The 23,368-nt window shown below is 36.9% G+C and overlaps 2 protein-coding genes across 5 annotated transcripts; both read left to right on the top strand.

Moving 5' to 3' along the window:
• Positions 1-1,709: 1,709 nt before the first annotated feature.
• LOC141823506 (putative serine/threonine-protein kinase SIS8) lies at positions 1,710-17,123 on the top strand. 3 transcript variants are annotated; one of them, XM_074710797.1, is made up of 14 exons: positions 1,711-2,446; positions 4,805-5,242; positions 7,257-7,360; positions 9,679-11,012; positions 11,150-11,190; positions 11,748-11,816; positions 12,750-12,850; positions 14,619-14,697; positions 14,809-14,907; positions 15,037-15,105; positions 15,768-15,817; positions 15,907-16,083; positions 16,483-16,625; positions 16,700-17,123. In XM_074710797.1, exons 1-13 carry the CDS (start codon positions 1,940-1,942, stop codon positions 16,613-16,615), a joined length of 3,201 nt encoding a protein of 1,066 aa, XP_074566898.1. In that variant the 5' UTR covers positions 1,711-1,939; the 3' UTR covers positions 16,616-16,625; positions 16,700-17,123. The 3 variants fall into 3 exon arrangements, 2 of the variants coding, with proteins under 2 accessions (XP_074566898.1, XP_074566897.1); XM_074710796.1 differs by having other exon boundaries at positions 16,483-17,123; XR_012601409.1 differs by lacking the exons at positions 15,037-15,105; positions 15,768-15,817; positions 15,907-16,083; positions 16,483-16,625; positions 16,700-17,123 and having other exon boundaries at positions 1,710-2,446; positions 14,590-14,697; positions 14,809-14,899.
• An 832-nt stretch (positions 17,124-17,955) lies between these two features.
• Positions 17,956-21,757, top strand: LOC141824376 (CST complex subunit TEN1). Of its 2 annotated transcripts, none has more exons than XM_074711649.1 (4): positions 17,956-18,125; positions 19,824-19,968; positions 21,097-21,250; positions 21,332-21,757. In XM_074711649.1, exons 2-4 carry the CDS (start codon positions 19,862-19,864, stop codon positions 21,449-21,451), a joined length of 381 nt encoding a protein of 126 aa, XP_074567750.1. In that variant the 5' UTR covers positions 17,956-18,125; positions 19,824-19,861; the 3' UTR covers positions 21,452-21,757. The 2 variants fall into 2 exon arrangements, with proteins under 2 accessions (XP_074567750.1, XP_074567751.1); XM_074711650.1 differs by lacking the exon at positions 17,956-18,125 and adding an exon at positions 19,115-19,155.
• The last annotated feature ends 1,611 nt before the right edge of the window (positions 21,758-23,368 follow it).

The raw sequence follows: 23,368 nt of genomic DNA, 5'->3' as shown, positions 1-23,368 counted from the left end.
ATTGAATATATAGATGATTATTATGATTGTTAAGATCCGCTTCTGGACGTATCATCAGCTCCTCTGTGCCAAGGTGGAATGAAGTTGGGTGGAGAGGGGGCGGCAGGACCTCAAAGACCTGCAACCAACAAAATTGTGAGGAGGAAGGTCAGAGGGTGAGCAACCACTCCGATGCTTAAGTCAGATGATGAAGAAGGAGAAGAAGAACAACGGTAGAAAAATAGTGGGTCGTGTGCGTGCATGCGTATCTGATCACGGAGAGGAGTGGTCTATATATATAGGAAATGGGCATCATAGTTTAATTAAACGCTACGTCTCATCCTAATTAAGGAAGATGTTTCATCATTAATGATAATCTTGTCAGAAAGAATGAAATGATTAGAATGACAGTCCCATCGTTGACATGCTATTGAAGTGTCATTTTACATGTGGGTGTCAAAGTAACGACTATAATTAGGGAGTATGAGGCTGTTAGAAGAAATGATAGGAAGTAACAAAGCAGGGCACCATAAAAGTCATTTGACTTAGACCCTAACCGAGTCTGAATAAGGGCGATGTCGCCGATCCGACTAAGAGGCCTCGGATTCATAGGAGGAATCGGTCTGCGGGAGAATTTGATTAGGGATTCGGCTCGGGACTATGATTCAAAGACTGAGAGATGGCGACTCTGCGCTTTTAGAGTCAGTCCGAGTCCGATGAAGAAAAGGACTTGGACTCAGGACTCAGGACTCAAGAATTGGGAGTCGGGGGAAGGGGCTCCGAGTCGAGGACTGGCTCGGACTAGCCATGGAGTTGGTAGCTAATGACCAACGCAAGAGTTGAGTTCGATGGAATGCTGAATTTTAACCCTCGGTATGTTCTTCGCGACCGTAACAATGGTCTTGTAGATTTTCCTTAATGCCTTGAGTGGAGAGTTTTGTAAAAGCTTAGAGGATCATAGCACATGGAGAATTGAGAGTCTTGTAGATTTGCCTTAATGCCTTGAGTGGAGAGTTTTGTAAAAGCTTAGAGGATCATAGCACATGGAGAATTGAGTGGCGAAGTTAAAGATATGGAAGATCATATAGCATAGAGACAACTTGTGAATTCAGTGATTCAATAACTCAAAAAGATTAAATTACCTTATTCAAAATTTATATATTTTTCATAATCACTGATATCATTGTCGATCTTTAATACCACCTGACCGTGACGATTGTAAGATTCGGCATGCATTTTAATACCTTCTTCCTTCCTCCTTTACGGATATGCCTATTTTTAGCCAACACGGATCGCAACGCCCAACATCCAATGCGGGATCCGATGGGTCCAGACCAATCTAAACTAACTCCAAGTGGCGATACGCATGTGCCAGCAGGCTCAAGTGGTGCGCGCCTGCTAAAAGTGTTCACTCCCGGGGGCAGGTCCTATCGCTTCTCGATGAGCGTCGGATCAGTCCCTGGGCCCGGCATGTCATGCATCCAACGGTGATCCGTCGTTCAAAGCACTAAATCCCCAGGGATCGGTAGTACATGATATCCTAATTCTTGAACGTTGCCACCAATATGTCGACGCACGCAGTTTCGTACCTTTTCGGTGAAAGAGATCCCACTTGCATATCCAATGGCACAGCCGGTAGTGGAGTGCGTACGAAACGCGTCATCCTCCACCACTTCGTCGTCGTCGGCAGAGTCATCCGCTTTTGGTGTCCGCTGCGCTTACTGTTTCCCCCTTTCGTCGTCTACTCCTGAGGCTGTCTTCCTCCTTCCCCACTCGACCCGGAAAGCGAGCAACCGATTAAAAGTAAGCGGAGATCCAATGAGGGATTCGGCATAGCCATCGCCCACCGCCGGCTACAATCGGGGAGATGAAGAAGGCCGGATTGAGGATCGAATCGAGAAGGAGGAGGGGACTGAAGAAGGAGTAAGTTGGGGATGAGAGGAGTCGTGCCGTGTATACGATGAAGAACCTCCTCAAGAAGCTCCATATCGTGCCGAGTCACTCGGAAGACGGGGAAGCATCTCCCTCTCCCTCCTCGTCCCCGATCAGAGTCTGTCCCTCTGCCACCGGCGCGAAGGCACCCCACTCTCAACCAGAACAGAAGCCCTTATCCGGTTTGAGTAACTGGTTGAATTCGGTCTCTGGTAGGCAAGCCATTACCCCTCCCTCCTCTTCTTCCTCCTCTTCCTCGTCGTTTGCTATCGGGCAGAGAGTGGATCAGAGGGAATTGTCGAGTGCGGTTTCCTTGGTCGCTTCCGAAGTGCTATCTAATGCACCTGCTGAAGATTCCGAGTCGAGCAAACCTACGGACCAGGAAATGGACGAGGAGTTACAAATCCAACTCGCCCTTGAGCTTAGCGCAAGAGAGGATCCGGAGGCGGCCCAGATCGAGGCTGTGAAGCAGATTAGTCTGGGTTCCTGCCCACCGGAGAACTCCCCAGCGGAAATCCTTTCTTATCGATACTGGGTTAACTTCTTCGAGCTCTCTCGTCTCATTATATTCTCTCTAATTACTCATGCTCTATCTGTTTGCGCATCGTTAAATGTTTCAGAATTGCATGCCACCGTTATAGTGTTCTTATTATTTGTTTTATTTATTTATTTGTTGATGTTTGCTATTTTGTTATGCTTAAAGTCTCTTATTTGACACTTCAGAATCGTTTTTGTTAGGTAGCCACTCTCAGATTTGTTAATCAATTTGTCTTTAGTTCTTATTCAAGTTAAACTTTTTTATTCGGTCTTACTCTAGCAATGCTTTGTTGTCCTTGATGATTAGTATGAATTCCACCCACCATTGAATTTTCATCCATAGTGATCAGCTAGTGATGATTAATGGGTTTTTCTTTAACAAGGAAACTATGTTCTTCCCAATTAAGATGTTTCAGTCCTAAGCTTTTAGGTTTCAAATGTGACTTGTATTGTGATAATGAATCTGTCCATGTGTGGTTTGCTATGACCATCATATTATATATCTGCCACCACTGTTGAATTTCCAATCATCAGCACAAAATATTGTTAGGGTTTTATTGTAAATAACCTAACTCAATAGTTTATTTGCAGAAATTTAAGTCTATAGTTTTATAGTTTAATATGCCCTTACAACTGAGTTGAACTGAGTTTAATATCGAACAATATTGAAGGAGATTTCAACCATGTGTTGGATTTCATTCTCCCTCCAAATTCTAGATATGGTACTAAAGTTCCCCTCGAGAATCCAATAACTCTCGTTCCTTTTCCTTTCTTTGAAAACTTTTTCAACAACATTTTTTATTTTGAAAATTCCAACACTTTTTCTTTGTTGCCAATCCGTCATTTTATTTATTAGTTGCAAGATTAAAAGAAAACTAATATCTCTCTCTTTCTCTCCCAACATATCTTCTTCCTCTTTGTCTTCTGAAGGAGTAGTTGTTGAATCTTTATCTTTTTCCAAATCCTTGCCTTGTTTGTTTTCTTTTAAGTTATAATGGACCTGATAATGGATTTTACCCTTAATCTTTTCCAACAGCTGCTTCTTTTTTAATTTTTTTCCAACATGCCAATATCAGAATTATTCCCTTTTAGCATTTTCTCCCATGCTGACATTCTCCAATTTTCCTTTTCTCACTTTTAGAGTAAATACCAGAATTATAAATTTTCTTTTCCCCATAATCTGTCATTTTCCATATTTTCAGCTGATACCTTAGCTAGCCGGCGCTTTTTTTTTTTTTCTTTCAAATTATGCATTGAGTTGGGTATTTCTGCTCTAGCATGATTTAGTTGGGGGTCAAAAATGAACTTGATCCACCAACCCGACCCAAGTCGATACAAAAAATATCAGATTAGGGTTGGGGGTTTTAGGATTCGGGTCAGATTGGGTTGGACCCAAACTCTGACTTGGATTTTTTTTGGGTTGGATTGGATTCAGGTTGACCCAGATTAACCTGAATTTAGGATGGGGAAGTTATTTTGGGGTTACTCTAATTCTGTTTGAAAATTGAGATGTTTTATGTATATTAATGTTAGGCAATGTAGAAGGTTAATATGACAATGATGAAACATTGAGATAGAAGTGAAGAATTATCAGGGGAAATAGCAAAAAAAGTATTGCTAATTATTAGTAATGATGTATGCTTGATAGATTATAAATGCAATAGATCGGATCGGTCGGGTTATTCAAGTTGGTCGAGTTATTTGAATTCGGGGTTGGGTTTATAGTTTTCAAGTTAGTTCGGGTTGGTCAGGTTATCCAGATTCGGGTTTTGGTTCGGGTTTATAATATCCTTGCTTCGACCCGACCCGAACCCACCCAACCCAATTGGTTTGGGTTTGGGTCGGGTTGGGTTTGGATTGGGATTTTTTTGTAATATCTTTGCTTCAACCCGACCCGAACCCACCCAACCCAGAGGTTGGTTTGGGTTTGGGTCGGGTTCAGGTTTGAGTTGGGATTTTTTTGTAATATCTTTGCTTCAACCCGACCTGAATCCACCCAACCCACCTGAATGGACACCCCTATGCGTAACCATGTTATAAAATGTTTATATCCTAATTTCACTTTTGTAACTCCTGGTACTATTTATTTGGTACTCATATGTGTTAGAATCTCGTTTGTGTGTTGTGTGATCATTGGAAACCAATGTATTTTATACCACTATTTGTGACTAGTCTAATTTTTTTCATGGAACTTTTCGCCCTATGATTGCATTTTTCTGATCATTGCAAGCAAATATTCTTCAGCTATAATGATTTCTTGCTAGTGTTTATATGTGTGCCTAGTGATGCAACTGATATCATCCATTTTCAGCTTTTACTAACTCATTGACATTTCTGATTTCATTATCATTGACAGAGTTATAATGTTCTTGATTACGACGACAAGATCTTGGATGGTTTCTATGATCTTTATCCTGCTTCAATTGGGTCAACATTTTCAGAAATGCCTTCCCTTATGCATTTGCAACAAATACCAATCTCTGACGATGTTGGTTGGGAAGCTGCATTGGTAAACAAGAAAGAAGATGCTGACCTTTCCAAACTTGAACAGAAAGTGTTTCTAATGGCTAAAAAGTTAGGGGCTGATTCTTCAGATTCATCAGGTGGCCTCTTGGTGCAGAAGGTTGCCTTTTTAGTAGCCCACTATATGGGTGGAAAAGTTTGTGATCCGGAAAGCATGTTGAATTCATATCAGAATCTTAGACACTATTTAATATCAACTACTGGAAGCTTTGTGCTTCCCCTTGGACATATGACGGTCGGTTTAGCCCGTCATCGTGCCTTAATGTTCAAGGTTAGCATCTCTTTACCTTTTAATCTTTTTAATAGCTTTATAAGAAATTGTCTTAGCTTTACTGTGTATAGTTGCAAATATGTATCTTAATTTTGCAATAAAAGATTAGCTAAGTACACCTAAAACTTGTGTTAATGGAATACCATGGTTAGTTATCTAGGAAGGTACAAAATAATTCCACACTTATGGAATCTATTTATTAGTCCTCTCATGTCGTGCAAAAGTAACAATTGCTTTTGAGTCTAATTATTTACAAAGCCATTGAGTTCCTTGCTAAAAATCAACAATGGATATTGAGATTTGTGCTGTGCTATGACAAAGATTAAGGAGTTTGTTTCTCTTTCTTGTGGTGCACAAACCCTTGTAGTTGGGTGTTTGTTGATTGACTTGACAATTAGTTGCCAAAATTTGCACTCAATTTTATGGTGTTGATTACTTTGAGCATTCCTCTATCGCTCTTCTCGTCCTCGGGGCAATGGTACAACGGTACAAAATTAGTTGCCAAAATTTGCACTCAATTTTATGGTGTTGATTACTTTGAGCATTCTGAGATTTATCATTTTTTTATCGCTCTTCTCAATTCACTTATTTTAATGAATGTTTCAGATAGATATCATTTTTTTTTCAGTTGACAATTTTTCTGAAGAAGTTCATACAGAGGAACCTACAAATAATTCCTTGAACGTGGTTTGAAATGTTTTGTGAAGCGATCACTTTGGTTTTAGGTGAAGAAAACCAGATAATTTAGTTTTTGTCTGGTGGCACTATCAGAATTGTAATTTGACAATTATCTTGATGCCATTTTTTTAATAGAAATTGATGGACATCATAGATATTTAGTAATTGGTGTTGTAGCTCATTTCTCACAAAAGACTAAAAGGTGCTACTGGGATTCAATATTAAGAATTTAGTAGTATATTAAAAGATGTTCAATGAAAGATTTATTTTATAAGGAGTACGACAATCTAAATATTGAAGTATTTTTTTTGTTGATTATGTTGAAATCTATTATTATAGAAGGGTTACTTCAGAATTTTGTATGTATCTGGAGGCAATTTGGTAACATGACAAACAACAACAGTGTTATATCTCAATTTAGTGAGAAGTAGAATATGGAGAAAGGATACCCAAAATCTGTGCAATGATGTATATTTAGTCTTTACTTGACTATCTCAAATTTGTAAGCGCTAATCTACTGAATATACATTTGATAATCAAGTAGCCATTTATGTTTTAAGTAGTCTAATGGTTTATGAATGCACTACACACATTAAAGTTGATTGCCACTTCACTTGATATTTTATATCCAAAATGATCGGCATGCTTCATAACATATACTTCATTTGAATTATAAATTATGATTTTTACCCAGCCCCTTAATTGGCTTGTAATAGTGCGTAAAGAAGGTCCATGTTTGTGTAACAAAAAGAGCATGCATAACTATGCTCTAGCTTGAGTGGGACTGTCTAAATAATAGACTCCCATACCTATAATTTTGATTATTAATTGGACTTAGAGGCTACATTTTCATGGGTTTTGTAATCTCCTTCCTATAACAATAACAAAACACTATTTCTCTACCGTTATGATCTTGTCCTTAAATTGGTTCATTAGTTGCCTCTCAATTTAGCTTGTGTAAGATGAACCACCAAATTTAGTGGGAATCTTACTATCATACAATTTTAGTATGGCAGATGTTGACTTTTTTATGTTCAAATTTGTTCTAGGCTTCTAGCACTTTTTACATGGATAAAATGAAAATTTATTATTTGACTATTCCCTAAAAAATAAAAATGTTTCCTTATCATATGACCCTGAATCTGATAAATTAATTTTTTAAAATTTTTATCTCGTATCATAGACATGAATGGTGAGCAAGCTGAAGCTAAATTGACATAAAAATGCATAGCTTGCTAAAATGGGTGATTAGCCTCTAAAATTTTAAATTTGTTGCTAGATTTCTTGGTTTTAGTCTTTACCTCAGTTTGTTAAATTAAAATATTATGTGCTGTAGGTTTTGGCTGATAGTCTGGGAATTTCTTGTCGGTTAATGAAAGGGAAGCAATATACAGGTTCAGATGATGGTGCTCTAGCCACTGTGAAACTTAATGATGGAAGGTAAGACCTTCATGCTCAAAAGACTCACTTTCATTCTATTAATTCTTCTGCTTGTGTAGCCATTTGAAGTAAGTCTGTGAAGTAACGAATGGCTTAGTCAATATGAATGATTGATTTTTTGGAGAGGGAAGGAAAGCTAGGAGAAGCCCCCCTCCTGATATACTTGACAGCTAGTAGAATTTGGTACTTCTTAGCCTAAAAATTCAAAATGTGGATTGAAAACTGATTTTCATACCAAAGTTTTTAACTTCATGTCACACCATGAGTGAGTCCTCTTCTCATGATTGAGGATGACCACTCTGATAAAAGGCTCAATTACATCAACATGACCCTTGTACTGGTCAAGGGATTGTGCTGTGGAATGATAGACAACAGTCGAAGCTCAACATTCAAAGCTCATGTCAACATCATGGGATATCATTAACGACTGAAACACAGAATATAACATTTTAACAGTACACTATCTCATAGTTGCAAAAGGAAATATAGCATGTTGAAACATAATAAGCACATAGTCATCAAAATAATAAAAGCAAAAAAGATTTAATAAAGGACACCTTAAAGATTCAATTCTAGTATTCATTGTGTTTAAGAGCAACAAAGTAGCAATGAGCTTAACAACCTGAGTCAAAGCCCTCCACTAGCCTTGGGTTGATTTGCAAAGGAAAATGTAAGAGTAGGATTCTTGATAAAATTGATAAGAGAGTCTGCTAAAAGAATCCAACAAAGGTAGACAAGTATATAAATAAGAAGTGACAATCCAAATACATCATGACATCTCATACATATTTGTTGTAAAATGAATCAAACTCAATATTACACTTCTATGTCCATTCTTAGACGGGGAATCCTAATGATATATGACAAAAAAGGTGTGCGTGACCCATATCAATCAAGGGATTGTTTTGGCTGTTAAGTCAGAATTTTTTAACCATATGATCTTCAATCAAGCATCAATGCCCAATTATCACAAAGCTCACAATATCTACAGTTATGTGATCTTTGGTTAGGCAACACCCATCTCTCACCGATCCAAAATATCTTTAGACTCATATGAACTAGAGTTAGATACTATAACCCCACATGCTACAGTGTATGAAAATACAATCCTTAGATATAGCAAGACCTCACTGGCATCAACCTAAACTTAGTGCCTAAAGAGATCTCTATTATATATTGGCTGAGAGAGTCAACCATACACAAGGCATGGTTCCCAACATGACGTAACTTATTTAAATTACAGATATGATAGGTCTGTCAAGTCCTTAAGTCAGTGCACATATTTCTCATTATCATTGTATGGGAAAAACATTTCTAATCATGTATCAATAGTGAGATGTATCTAATCGTACCTCATTAATAGTTCAGTTTTTGTTCATGATAAATCAGTATAACATATTATACCTTACATCCGTAAAGAATCCAAAAGTATTATTAAGAAGCAATCTCATATTAAGAAACTTTTAAAAAAGGACAAATCCAATTAAAGATTTAATAAGACCTTCTAGATGTTCTAAACTCAAGGTTAATGCTGGCTTAAGTTATTTAGGATTTTACACCACCAAAAACAGGGTAATTTACCAACTTCACGGCTTATCCACAATGTCTCTCTTAGGTTATCATGCAAAACTTCCTCCTCTTAATTCTTTGTTCTCCATTGGGTATATACATTCACTTTTCCTTCTTGTGCTTAATGTACACGTCTCACACAACTAATAGTATAACAAAAGTGGACAAATTATCATGTTACACATCACAACTTAGGGGTCAAAATTTCATTATGATGAGATACACACAACCAATATCCCTCTTTGCTCAACTCTCCTTGCAACCAGTTGCCCGTTGGGTTGTCCTCTAAGTCAATGAGGTCACCATTCAAGCAAAGGGGAGGCTCCTATCTCAAATGAAGATTCCAAGCAGAAATCAAGAGCTTGACTATCTCCACCATGGTGCCTCACAATTTCACTGCTCAGAAAAAGTATCATTAGAGAACTATTCGATAACAATGATCACCTCAACTGTTTACATTGGGTTCTCCTCTTAGAAGAGACCATGCTGGCTCTAGATCTGCTTGTTGATGCTCACACAAAGGTGGGGGAAGAGATCACTTGCTGCTTGCATAAATTGTCAGGGACACAACTAGTGACTCTTCTTGAGGGGAAAAGCATGGGTGGTGACCGATGTAATTCGGGGATGGGGATCATGGTGGATTTTATTTATTTAAAAAAATGGATTATTGGTTTTTTAATGGGTATAATGCTACATATACTAATATGGGTCCCATTCATAATCAACATGTTTCACTTTGCACACGACAGGGACTATATTGTTGATTTGATGTCAGAGCCTGGTACTCTTATCGCAACAGATAGTATAGGACTGATTGATGAACCAGAAGAAGCTACTGTTACGATTCAATCTTTCACAAGATTATCCAACGAAACTGGTACAGCCTTATCAAGTAGCAGAGTAGCAAACTCTGCTGACTGTAGCACTGAGAATGAGCCATTTATCAAACAAGACTCAATGTCTAATTGCCAAAAAGATCCAAATTCTGCTCGGGTAAACCCATGTGACTTAAGTCATCAAAACAATAGGCACATGCAAGCTGACATGAATAACCCCGCCAAATCTTCAACTATTCTCAATGTTGCCATGTCAAAAACTCCAGATACGTCTGGTAACTCAAAGCATCCACGGTCACCTTCTTGGACTGAGGGCATTAGTTCTTCAACTGTCCAAAGGATGAAATTGAAGAATGTATCAGAATACATGATTAATGCTGCTAAAGAAAATCCAAAATTAGCTCAAAAGTTACAGGATGTGTTGTTGGAAAGTGGTGTGGCTGCACCCCCTAACTTGTTCACTGAGATTTGTACTCCAGAAATAGAAGATCCACTGGCTGAAGAAATGCATTCAATTGAAGATAAAGACATGAGGAAGATAACTAAGCATGAGTTAAAACAGAAAATTGAAACTGGTTGTTGTCGTGGGCCCTTCCTGCCTCAGCTTCCTAGCCACATGCTCCATCAGAAAGTAGTTCTCTCTAGGTCACAAATTGATGCTACTAAATCTGCAGATAGATTCAACCTTTCTCGCAAACTTGATTCAAGAGAAGCCATTAACAATCCTGTATATGAAGTTTCTGTTGAATCATCGCTGCAGGAATCTCCATTGCAGCTTGTTAGGCATATGCCTGTTGCTGCTGCTGCTGCTGCTGCAACAGCTGCTGTTGTTGCATCTTCAATGGTAGTTGCAGCAGCAAAAACAAACGCTGACATGAATTTGGAAGTTCCTGTTGCTGCGGCAGCCACTGCCACTGCTGCAGCAGTTGTGGCTACAACGGCTGCTGTCAGCAAACAATATGAACATTTGGAACCATGTTCCAGGATGCAGTGTATTTCTGGAGGCAATGACCCAAATCTAACAGAGAAGAATGAAGTTATTTCTGTCAATGAACAGCAAGCAAGCTGTCATGGTAATGATGAAGTTAATACAAAAGAAAGATCTGGTGATTCTCATCAACAAATGGATTGTACTTCTGATAAATCCATTGGAACAGAAAGTACAAAATCTGAAAATGCACTGCAGGATGTTGTAGAATTTGAAATAATATGGGAAGATATTATTCTTGGTGAGCGGATAGGGCTTGGTATGTTTCTGAGGAACCCTTAATTAAATGCAAAGTTACATCATGTCCTTAGTTTTCTCTGAACTTTTAATAAGAAAAGAACATCCAACATTTTTTTTATATTACTTTTAGTAATTCATGTCTTTTTTCCTACTTAGGTTCTTTTGGGGAGGTGTATCATGGAGATTGGCATGGAACAGTAAGTATTTTTGTTGAAAAAGTAGTTTTTGTTCTTCAAGAAATTAACTTAGTTGCTATATTGATGTTGTTATATTTGTGTGCTCACATATCTATTGGAGAAAATAGCTGATTACAAGCTTCAAATCGTCTATAACTTGCATGTGATCTTCAATTTGTTTTACTTGCTGAAATCATAGTGTTTTGGCCAGGGACCAAAACTCTGCACAAAACGAAACTTTAACCCTTACTAAGGGAAGTAATTTATTCTCCTCAAGGAAAAACTCTGACATTTTTTTACCAAACTCGTTGACACAATTTTGAAATAAACAAAAAAATAGATGATATTGGAAATAATTTCAACATTCAGAACTATTAAATGCCTCATCAATAGTTAAAAAATCTGAATTTGGACTTATCATTCTTGAATTGGAAGATTCTTTGTTATATTGTTAGAATAGACAATGAATATTTTCCTAGCCTTGTTCTATGAAAACATCTATCTTATATTCCTTTTAGTTTTTAATGTACTTGTTTATTTGTGTATCTGCTGATGTGATTATCTTTGTTCTGATAAAGGAAGTTGCTGTTAAAAGGTTTTTGCATCAAGATATCTCTAGCGATGCACTTGAAGAATTCATAAGCGAGGTAGATATCTCAAGTTTCCATTGCTGTGTTAAATGTATTGAATAGACCTAGACTCCCTATTCATGTTACTGTTGATCAGCCTGACTATTACTTTTAGGGCTTCATAGCACATGTTCTGCTATATCTGGTTTCATGTTTTAACATGATTCAAGTGATCTTACTGTTTAACATTTGGGGCAAATTTAATGTTAGGATATCTGTTAAAACATAATTCAGCTTTCTTGAAGTCCATTTTCCAAGCTGCTGGAAGTAATTCTCAACAATCTTTTGAAAATATAAAGTTTGAGACTTTGAAGACAAAGTAAAATCCCTGGTATTGTATATAAAAATTGACCACTCATGTTGGGATTTAGCTGTAGGGATTGTCTGGGGAAGATGATTTTGTTTGATTAAACAGATCTCGTACTGATTTGCCTAGCACTCAGAAATGTAAAAAGGAACTAGTTGTTGCTTGTTCTAGGCTGAAGGGTTGTGAGATGTGTGAGTAAAGCTCCTAATGGAACAATTAACAATAAAATTTGTTAACATTTGATTATATGTTGTGATGATAAAGTACAATTTATACCTCTAATAAAATAGTCTGTTGTCACTTCATTTAGATTCAATACCTGTACTTTTAGTGAGGAATGACTTCGCTGATTATTGCACTGTGCCTCTGGGAGCGTATCATTATGTTAAGCTAACAAGTTCAGCATGGGGCATCTTTTGAAAGCCTGTGAATGCCCCTCAGATATTTTTGCTCCAGCTTGTAGACAAGTGTTAGAATAGGTTCCTATCAATGACAGCTAGTCTATTTTAGGTTGTGTTTGTGGTACACCACTTCTAACCTCTATTCTATATAAAGAAAACTTTATTCATGATATTTGCTGTTATCTTGCATTGAGTTCAAGTTTCATTTTTTAACATGTATGTTGATGTTGTTTTTTGTTTCAGGTGCGAATAATGAAACGGTTACGACATCCAAATGTTGTTCTATTCATGGGTGCAGTAACTCGTGTACCTAATCTGTCAATTGTTACTGAATTTCTACATAGGTACCTTTTTCTCCTTCAGGATTATAATTTTCTTTGTTCATTTGTCAGCTTGAGTAATTCCGTGACCTACTAAGGTGTAATATCGTGTAAGATTTCAGACAGTAGTGATTTCTACATGTCTGCTTTTGAGATTATACTTGATGAACAATGTTCTAAATTTTGTTTCATATGACTCGTTCCAAGCTGGGTTCATTGGACAAATTTATACGGCAGCAGCTTAGGCTTCGTATTCAGTAAATTTCAATTTTACACTAATAAAAGAAAATTTAACAGAGGAAACATGATCGACATAAATTTTAGCATGTGAATCCTCCTGTTTATCAATTATTCCATTAGCTGCATGTGTATCCTATTAACTGTTCTAATTTCTATATCAAAAAGATTATCCTTGCAACTTATTTTCTGTATGACTAATACATTGGATTCTGTACTTGAAAAAAAAATCACAGTAAATTCCAATATATTATTCATACTCCATATTAAACAAGCATTGAAACACGCATAGATTTGTGTGACGGTAAGGAGGAAAGAAATCAGTATCTTATAGCCCTGTTAATCCCCGACAACCAGAGGGCTTGAATAGGCTGCAATTAAAAGTACATTTGGAGTGGCTCAGGAAATGTCATGGTGGTAACTTGAATTCCTAAAAGTCAGCCAAGTTTTATTTAGGATGAGTTAGAACTTAGAAGGATTAATAGAATGGGACTCTGCCTCAATTTAGGAATTTAGCTATTCTGGAAGCAAGTTCTATTGAATATGGGCTCCTTTCCAAACAGGAGAACACTCAAATTTAAGACAAATTGGAAACCTAGCATATTATGAATATGCAATATCGGGTATGGGGATTGTTAATTTTCCTATGTAACTGTTTTCTTGACAAAAAATTTTGTGTTGCTCAGACAAAAAAAGGGCTACTTGCACTCCTCAATGATCTAAAGCATGTTTTCTTTGACTCAGACATTATAGTCAATGAGAGGAATTGGAGTCTATGATGTGTTCTTGCTTAGGTGGTTGCTCCAATTCCATTTTCTTGTTGCTGCATAAGTTCTTTTTGCATCTAATATTTGAAGAACCCCTCTCCCCTTGTGTAAGGATTTCAAATTTTCAAGGGAGAGTGTTTTTCCCCCTTCTCTCTCAACATTTTCTGGTTTGGGAAAATAGGAAATACATGCCTTTACATGGCAGTGAATTGTTGGTTCTGAAGCGCTAATCTAGAAGAACTGATTGCTCATCTAAATTTGTCTGGAATTGTTCCTCACTGCTCTGGAATTTCTAATGTTTTTGCAGACATGATAATCTCATATGGATAACCTACATGAGCATGCTCAGATGGTAGTTACTGAGTGATACATACTGGATGTTGTCTTAAAGTTCATACTTTGACATCCCAAAAGGTCAAAAATTTCAAAGACATTTGTTTGACTCCTAGTTGGTTTAACTAAATAAATCTAATAGTAAGTTATATTTTTGTGCTGAAGTTGACTCACTAGTCATATTTAGTAAATGTGGCATGACCGTATTTCTTTGGATTATATGTGGTTACTAAATATGAGGGTGCTTATTGTCCATTAATGGTAGAGTTGCAATATAAACATGATCAATTGTCAGGCTTTATTTTAATGTACAATTTGTTTTTTTTTCCATATTCGTATTTCCTTTTGTTATACTCATAATGGTATGCTTTTTTATCTAATATAGCTGCTTTGTTTAACAAGCTTTAACTGTGTTGATGTTACTAGTGTTTTGAAGCATGTAATCTGCATTGCAGAGGCAGTTTGTTCCGTTTAATTCACCGTCCCAATAATCAACTTGATGAAAGGAGACGCTTAAGAATGGCTCTTGATATTGTATGATTACAGAACTCATTCTCAGTATCATTTTGTATGAATATAGTTAGATTTTGGTGTGCTGTAAATCTGATTTCTTGCCCTACTATTTTCCCCCCTTTTTATTACAAGGCTCGTGGAATGAATTATCTTCACAATTGTACTCCTGTTATAGTCCACCGTGATCTTAAGTCTCCAAACCTTCTCGTGGATAAGAATTGGGTTGTGAAGGTAACCTAGTTTCCAGTGTGTTTCTTTGATATATATATTATTAGTGTGTTTGTAAATCATGAATTTGCTATTTTCTTGTTATTTAAATTTGTTTCAGTTAATTTTATTGCCGATGTACTCATGTTATAGGTCTGTGACTTTGGTTTATCTCGAATTAAGCACAATACCTTCCTTTCTTCGAGGTCAACAGCCGGAACAGTAAGCAAACAGTCATCCACTTTTTTTCCCCATAATCATATAAATATATATATGTATATTTGCAGATTCTGGCAGGTTCACTTTTTAAGTATAGTTGCAAGTTTCTTCTCATTTCGCTTTCTGATTCTTTGGCATGTTTATTTTTTTAGGCAGTTTTTTTTACCAAGTGTATTGTGAAGAACCATGAAAGCTTAGGAATGGGATCATCTAGTTTCTTTGTATACCCTCTCAAATTTGTATGGAGTGAGTTCAGCTCATCAAACTGCTGACATTAGCAACTAATTGGAATTGTGTATTATATGGCATATTATTGTCATATAATATAATACACATGAATTATATCTGTTGAAGCTAGAAAAGTGCCCTATACCTATGCCATAGGTAAACCAACTGAAATATCATTAGCAACAAATTTGACAACTTATCAAACTATATTCTATGCTATGCTTAGTAGTAGATGATGGCTCTATACATCTTTTCTTCGAGAAGTTATCTGAGCTCATTTGCTCCTACTTAAAAACCAGTTTGTATCACTAAGAAACAGATCCTACGTAAATAATATCAGATATGATTATTGCTAATTATTATGCTCATCTTGCTTATGCTTTCTGTTCAGTTGTAATTTGTACCACAACAGTTTTATTGACGTTACTTTGCTTCAGGCTGAGTGGATGGCACCAGAAGTTCTACGCAATGAACCTTCAGATGAGAAGTATGTTCAATTCATGCATGATGCTGCAATTTTTACATTATATGGCCTCACACGATGCTTTTGGCTTTCTTTTCTTTTCCACAATCCAGATGTGATGTCTTTAGCTTTGGAGTTATCCTATGGGAGCTCTGTACCTTGCAACAGCCATGGGAAGGTTTGAATCCCATGCAGGTTGTTGGTGCTGTTGGATTCCAGGATCGCTGTCTAGATATTCCAGATGACATAGATCCAGTCATAGCTGGGATTATAAAGAAGTGCTGGCAAATGTGAGTTGGAAGACCAATTATATATGTATGTGTTTGATTATACTAACAAGTTAGTGATACCTAAAAGGTAGGCAGTGTGATTTAATTGTATCATTAAAAGAGCATATGAAGTTATATGGTTTCACTACCTTTGAATATGACAGCTTTCCCAGCATGCTTTCCTTCAAACTGTGATTTGGACAGCATAAACAAATGGTTTCAAACTTAATGCAGTTGACTTTGAACTATGAATTTAGTTGTATCTTTTCTCTTTTCTTTTGAGAATAACTATAGTAGTATTCCTCTTGACCTGTAGTAATGACACCATGCTTGTCAATGGTAAAGACAAAACCTTCTATTATACTTTGTCTGGCATTAATATATTTTCCTCCAATTACCTTTCACTTGTATGTTTTGCAGAAACCCAAAGATGCGGCCCTCATTTTCAGAGATCATGGCTGCGTTAAGACCTTTGCAGAAACCTATGTCCAGCAACCAAGGTCTCAGACAAAAGAGGCAGGTAGCAGATAGCTCGGAGAAGGCAGTATTATAGGAAAAACAAGGTTTGAATTTCTGAAATTCAATTCATAAGAAATTATATGGCTTGAAGGAGGTTGTTCAAATGTTTGTTGTCCAGCAGTCCCTTTGGGACTGAGAAGTTGTGAGGGAAGCACTTCAATAGCCAAGTCTATTTGACGTCCAACACGGTTAATTTATCATGAACACTGGTATGTGAGAAGAACATCAACAAAACATGAAAAGACATTATGCATCCAGGGAAATTGAATTTGATTATGAACAAATGACGATGCAGTAATTGGTCTAACTTGATTGGAGTTGGGAGTAATGGTAACTCACTGAGCTACTTGAACTTGTTGGTTTGTCAATGCAACATGGATGAGCTATTCCAGTTGTTTTCTAATTTTCTTGTTCTGTGTTTTGTTTTGTTGAATCAAGTCCAGCTTATTCGAAATGTTGTACATATATTTGTAATGTATTCACGTATTATTCTTTCAAGACATGGAATTATGTGGAAAGGGATTTCTGCTGTTCGTATGGTATTCCGTCGGTGACTTATTATGGTAACATCTTATAGTGTGTTCCAATTTGATTGTCGAATATTGCTCTGTGCACAACTAACACACGTGAGTTTCTGCCTCGGACTAGCTGCTATGGGTTTGCCGTTTATATTCCCCAGGATCACTTTTTACTGCTCTCAATCAGCATAGTTTGATGCGAGGTGATTATTTTGGAAGGAAATTGTATAGGGCCTCTTTATGTCGAGCCGGCCTCCACGAAGCTTCATTTGTAAACATCGACTCCTCTAATAGTGGATATCCTTCTTTTATATTTAATTTTTTATTTATTAAATCATATTATTTTTTACACGTGAAGAATGAATGGTCATAGATGGCAAACTTCATGGATGATTTCTTGGACAGCCTTCGTAGATGTTCGGGGGCAATTGCAACCGTGCAGGGTTCCTATGTTTAGTTTTTGCGTCAGGAGACCCCTTATATTTAAGAATGATCCTTGAGGCCTCATCCCTACTACTTTCAGAATTTGAAACCTTTTTATTATTTTACCTCCAATTGCTAACAATATTAACTTAAGTGACATGATTTACATATGATCCCATTTATTGGGGTTATGAACTGCCACGTATTATTATGTTAAGTCACTTTAGTGCTAATAATAGGGAGTAAAAGGATCACATTTTTTTAACTTGGAAAACATTTTGAATATCATAAAATTTCAATTTGAAAAAAAGGTAAAGTTTAGGGGTAAAATGATATTTTGCCTTTAATCTGAGGGAAACAAATCTTTTGGACCGGGCCCAATTCGATGCGGGATCCATATTGACTTATTTGGACCGTATCCAGCGAGAAACGAGGCCCGACAGCGCGTAGTAAGGAGCTCAGGCGACGCACCGCCGGCTCCACCCTAGAGGCTGTCGTATTCATTGAGTTCATCCGTTGTCGGTCTGGCGTCCAAACAGTCCAGAAACAAGAACGCCCTTGCCGAAACTTCAATCGATCGGTAACCTCGGCATCCAAGAACGTGTAAATTCCGAACTCCCATTTCTTTTATTTTATATGTTGCTCTCCTCTCCTCCTCTAGGTAGCAGTACGCCACGGGATTGCTCGCCTTTCTAGTAGTAGTTTGTCCTTTGCAGACTTACAGTTGAAATATTGAGCAACTTGTTTAGATAGGGGCGGAAATCCCTAATTGTGTTGCACTAGACTCTAAGATCTTTCATCCGTAATTGCATGATCGATTTTATGGGAAAAGCTTACTACAAGCTGTAAGTGCATTATCACCACACAGACAACGATTATATATTCGATGCTGGAATAAGCATTCCGGGTGTCGTATTCCTTGCAGCAGGAGATGCTGTGCTTATCCTTCTCCATTCAAACATTTTCATGGTTACATATAGTATCTGGGTGCTCCTGGTATCTTATTTTTCTGAAGCTTACATTGGTTGATAATTTTGTTAGCTACTTTTGTCAGCTGACAACATTTTTAATAATGGTGCCAATGTCGGAATTTTCCATGATTTTTGGCGAATATTTATTAATAACTGATTTTTGTTTTGATTAAAATCGAACTGCATAAGTTCAACCCAATGTGTTAAATCATACAGTGTGAATGTGTGATTGAATCAAGGAATTATTTCATTGTGATGTGATGGATGACTATATAGGCTTAAAGCTTTGATAGCTTTTTATTGCCTCGGGGCAAGATTGAGTTGGCTATTGTGGGGTAGATATTACTACAATGGACAAGGGTCAAATCTCGGCAAAGCCGAGAAAAATGCCCCTCACAGTGGCCAACTATAACTTTTCGATTTACCTCCTCATAGATGGTCGTGGAGCTGACCGTATGGGACCGTTGGAGCGGCGGATTCCACCTTTTTGCTACAATCTAATAGCTTTTTATGACAGTTATTTTAGGGTTTTCTTTTGCATCTATATAACGGTTAGGCCCCCTATTCCCTCTCAACTCATGATGTGCTTGCCCCACAGAAGGGCAACAATGGAGAGAAGAATAAGAGGAAGTCCTTGCTAGCTCAAGCAATGGAGAGCAATGGTATAGTTTCATTATCTTGGGTGGAAAATTTCTCCTACAGCCAACTGTATACTATTTCTAAGTACAGGATTTATATTTTATATAACCTTAGTTTAAGTATATAATATGTAGGGGGCACTCTATCTTCTTCTTTTCTTAAACAACTATGTTGCAACATTACCATCCTCTAGTGTTCTTGTTATGGGTTAGTTTATTTATCCAACTAATCTTGAATTAATCTGTAATATTAGTTTTATACCTTAGTTCATAATATGCTTCAGCTTCCATAACAATTGAAAGCATAGCCTAAAGATCAGTGTGGTAATAGCTTCCAGCTTCCACAGGCATATACTTTATCCTGCTACCAATTTGTAAGTCAAGCTTGTTTGATGTCCATATTGTTGCTTTCTGATTGACTAAAATAGAAATTGAATCATTCACAATTCTGTTGGCATTCAACATGTGAATGTTCATCAAGTCACTTTTATTATGTTTGAGAAATAGAGTAATTACTAATCAATATTGTGCTCTAATCCTTAGAAATATCATAGTAACTGTTAAACTCAAGATTGGTGTATTTTATGTAGTTTAAGACTTTATGTACTCAACTGCTGTATCACTTCTAAATTTTCATTACAAGGATTCAACTGCATTTAATGTCTTGTAACTTGCCTAACATTAATTATCAGGTGCATATTTTCTGTTCCGAGACTGCTGAAAATTTTGAATGATGGCAACGTCGACAATCAAACCTGGCATTCCAGCTCTTTTGAAGGAAATAGAATCAGGTTCACAATTTTTTAAGCAAGGCGCTTCTCTTCGAGTTACTGGAATGTAAGTACTGACAACATTCTTTGGAAGCATTTTTTTTAAACCTCTGAGAATCTGATAGTCATGTATTTTCAACCTATTTCGGTGCAAGTTGAGTAGCAGAGATTGTGAACTTTAAGTAACACAATGCTTATTTCACTCTTTTTTGGTACATGAGCATATGTGATCAGTTTGCAGCTATTAATGGGTTCATAGGTTGCATAAACTCTTAATTCCTGAAATTTGACTGGGCTAACTTAAGTAGTAAGAAAACTATTAAAAGTAGGTGTAGGCAAAAGATGGTGGACTCACCATCTAACGCCTAAGCAATAGGTGGGTGCTTAGTTCTCATTAAAATATGGATGAGAAGAATATTAAATTAAGAATAACTAATATATATATATATATATATAACAATTCTATTTTAAAATTAATTAAAATGAGTCACAATTAATAAGTTAGCACTAAACACGTAATGATAAAAGGAGAAGAAAATGATGAACATACTAAGGGGAGATAAGGAAAAAATGGTCAGAAATGGTGAAAAATCTACATAGTTTGTTGATATTGGGTGAAAAAGGGAAGTGAAAGTTGCATGAGGTGGAATGCTCGAGCAAATAGGGGGTGTAGGGTGGGCTAAGGGGAAGAAATAGAGTTACTTTCTTATAGCAAATGAACTAACAACTTATAAAAGAAAAACATTTCTTTTCTGTAGACCTGATTGCACTGCCTTGACGAACCTCCTAAGCCTCTTAGGTCGCCTAGGCAGTCTGTTTGAGTCCCTTTTTAAAAGGGTCACCCAACAGGGCCATCTAGCAATTAGGTGAAATAGTCCCTTGCCGATACCTCCTAGGTGGCTGCCTTTTAAAAGTGATCATCATGTTTTTCATTTTAGTGCTCAAAGGCAACAAAATGTACTACAATGGGTGTGTGATGCCCCCTCTATTTTTCCAGGAGAACTGATGTGTATGTTTACCATTTCTATTTGTCAATTTAATACTTTAGTCTAGTCTGACCTTTCCTGAATATTATCTATCTAGTGTTTCTAGTTTTTAGACTTTTGTACATTACATCAAGTTGATTTGTTTCTATGAATGTTTTAACTCATTGTTATTTCTAGCTATTGTTTGATGCTTGTGATTGGATCCTCAGGTTACATGCATATAGCGAGGACACTGCCGTAGCAGTCATTGCCGATGCAGACATCAGCTTTAAGATAAATACCGAGCACTTGAGGGACCTCAGCTTCCGCATTGGTTCCTACTACCAATTTATTGGAGAACTTCACATTCTGCCAGAAGATGTGGTATGTGATCTTCTTGAGTTAGTTATAATTTATGGCACCCTGAAATTGATTCTTTGACACAACTTTATTTTCTATATCCAGGCAATCTTGCAGGCACGTGTAGGAAGAATTGTTGATGGCCTTGATCTTAATCTCTACAACCAATCTCTTCAGCTTCGTAGGCGGTTTGAATCTGAACTTGTTAATTCCAGAGTCACATGAGTTCTGCTGTCGGAGACATCAAACAATGAAATTGTGACCCTGGCTGAAGACGTTATGATGCTAGTAAAAGAAGTTTATAAGATAGTGGTGCTAGTTTTCTATGTTCAGCTACATGATTTCTCAATGGATGTAAGTCTTGATCGGATCTTTTATAGTTTGATTTATATTTCATTTGATTTTGTGTCTCTACTTCCAATGTATTCCAAAGCAATAGAGGTGCAGAACCTTTGTCCTGAAGTATATCATCAAGAAACTAATTAAGATGGAAAACATCCAAAGCTAAATTTACTATGTAAGTTATGTATTTGGTAAGTCATCACACATCAAGTTATATTTGTCTCGACTATTTAGATAAAAATAAATTTGTGCTTATTATGAGTTTTTATTGGCATTTCACACAAAAAAATATAAACAATATATGTAAACTTGATTTTGCAACTTTATTTGACGAAGTTCACTTGAAACAATTATGTTCCAAATTACAGGTGAATTTAATTTCCATTGGCCAACCAGTTAAGCATGCATGCTTTGACTACTGGTTTTCTTCTGTGCTGACAGTAAGCTAGTTGGGAAAGGATGTGAATTTAGTCAGTTTATTTCTAATATATGACTGAATTTCCTCTTAGTTTGCCCTATGTTTCACAATATTTTATCCTCTGAAAACTATTGGTGCTTGTATTGCCACTAACACTTCACATATGTTTCCTTTTATAACCTTCTCATCTGTTGAATAAAGGTATTTTAGGCATAGTTTCTCCAGTATTATATGCATTCGCACCAAATATCTAGCACATGTTTCCTTTTCAAATCATGTTTTTAACACCTTTGATATCGTTCACTCATCATATCTTCTCCATTCCCACAATGAATACTGTGGTGTGCTCTTTTGAAATAAACCAAACCCCATGAGCGCCTACTGGTAAATTTGCCAAGAGCAATTTCTTTTATCTTTGATCCAAATTGTGAACGTGCTGAACATCTTCAATTGAGGGGGTTTTGTAACGGATAATTTGGTTTTGATGATTTCTATCATAGTCGTCAATTACAGCGTCTGAGTTTCTTCTCATGACAGAGAATAATCACCAAGACTTCATCAGTTTTCCTCTTTCCGATTCACACAAACAGTCTAGTATCATGTTCATTCGTATACAACTACACCTTCGACCCTAAGGTACTAGAGCTACTTTGGCATAATAATATTCCAAATGGAGAGACAATAACACAGCAAACACGTACTTCATATCTTCAGGATTGCTTCCCCAATTTCATGTATGTGTAGTATGTATATATTGTATAATTGTAGAGTTAATACAACATGGTTGTAGTGTTTACTGCCAAGTATCAGGATTATGGCCTCACACAAGTATGAATAACTACAAGATTTTGTCAATATCATGTTTGATAGATGAGTACATTACAAGGTAATGTGGACAATCGCTTCACATCAGTATATAAGATGTATGGAAGAGTCCTGTTTTCTTTTTATTTCCTTTTCCATTCCTTACCGCCCCTTTTTCCCTTGTAATTTAGTCCCTCTAAGAAAAGCAAGTTGGAGGAAGAAAAAAGGCAGGTACGAAGGGCAGGAAGAATTGAATGCGACGCAGGAAAATGGCAGTGGGGTTGAAGAAGGTGGGGTCAACTCCAGTGACGGAATTATAAAAAGAAGTGCAGAAGAAGAAGAGAACAATGTGATGAGCATGTGATGGCAACAGCCTTTGTGCCCCCCCTCCCTCGGCATTAGAGCTCACTTCACCTCCTCTTCCCAACTCTTTCCGCTCTTTATTCATCTGCCTGCAACCCCATCTCCCTCTTATTTAGTGTTGGATCTGACACCATTGTGACTGCCCAACTCCTCTTCTCCCTTTTGATTTTCTTATACTCTTCGGCAATAACAAATTCATTTCTGAAATAAAACAC

Source organism: Curcuma longa, chromosome 3 (assembly GCF_044706935.1).
Source record: "Curcuma longa cultivar G26 ecotype Majalengka, Jawa Barat chromosome 3, ITB_CL_G26_1.1, whole genome shotgun sequence".
NCBI lineage: Eukaryota > Viridiplantae > Streptophyta > Magnoliopsida > Zingiberales > Zingiberaceae > Curcuma > Curcuma longa.
Note: the sequence above shows the minus strand (reverse complement) of the source record. Positions and strands in the feature narration are given on the sequence as shown.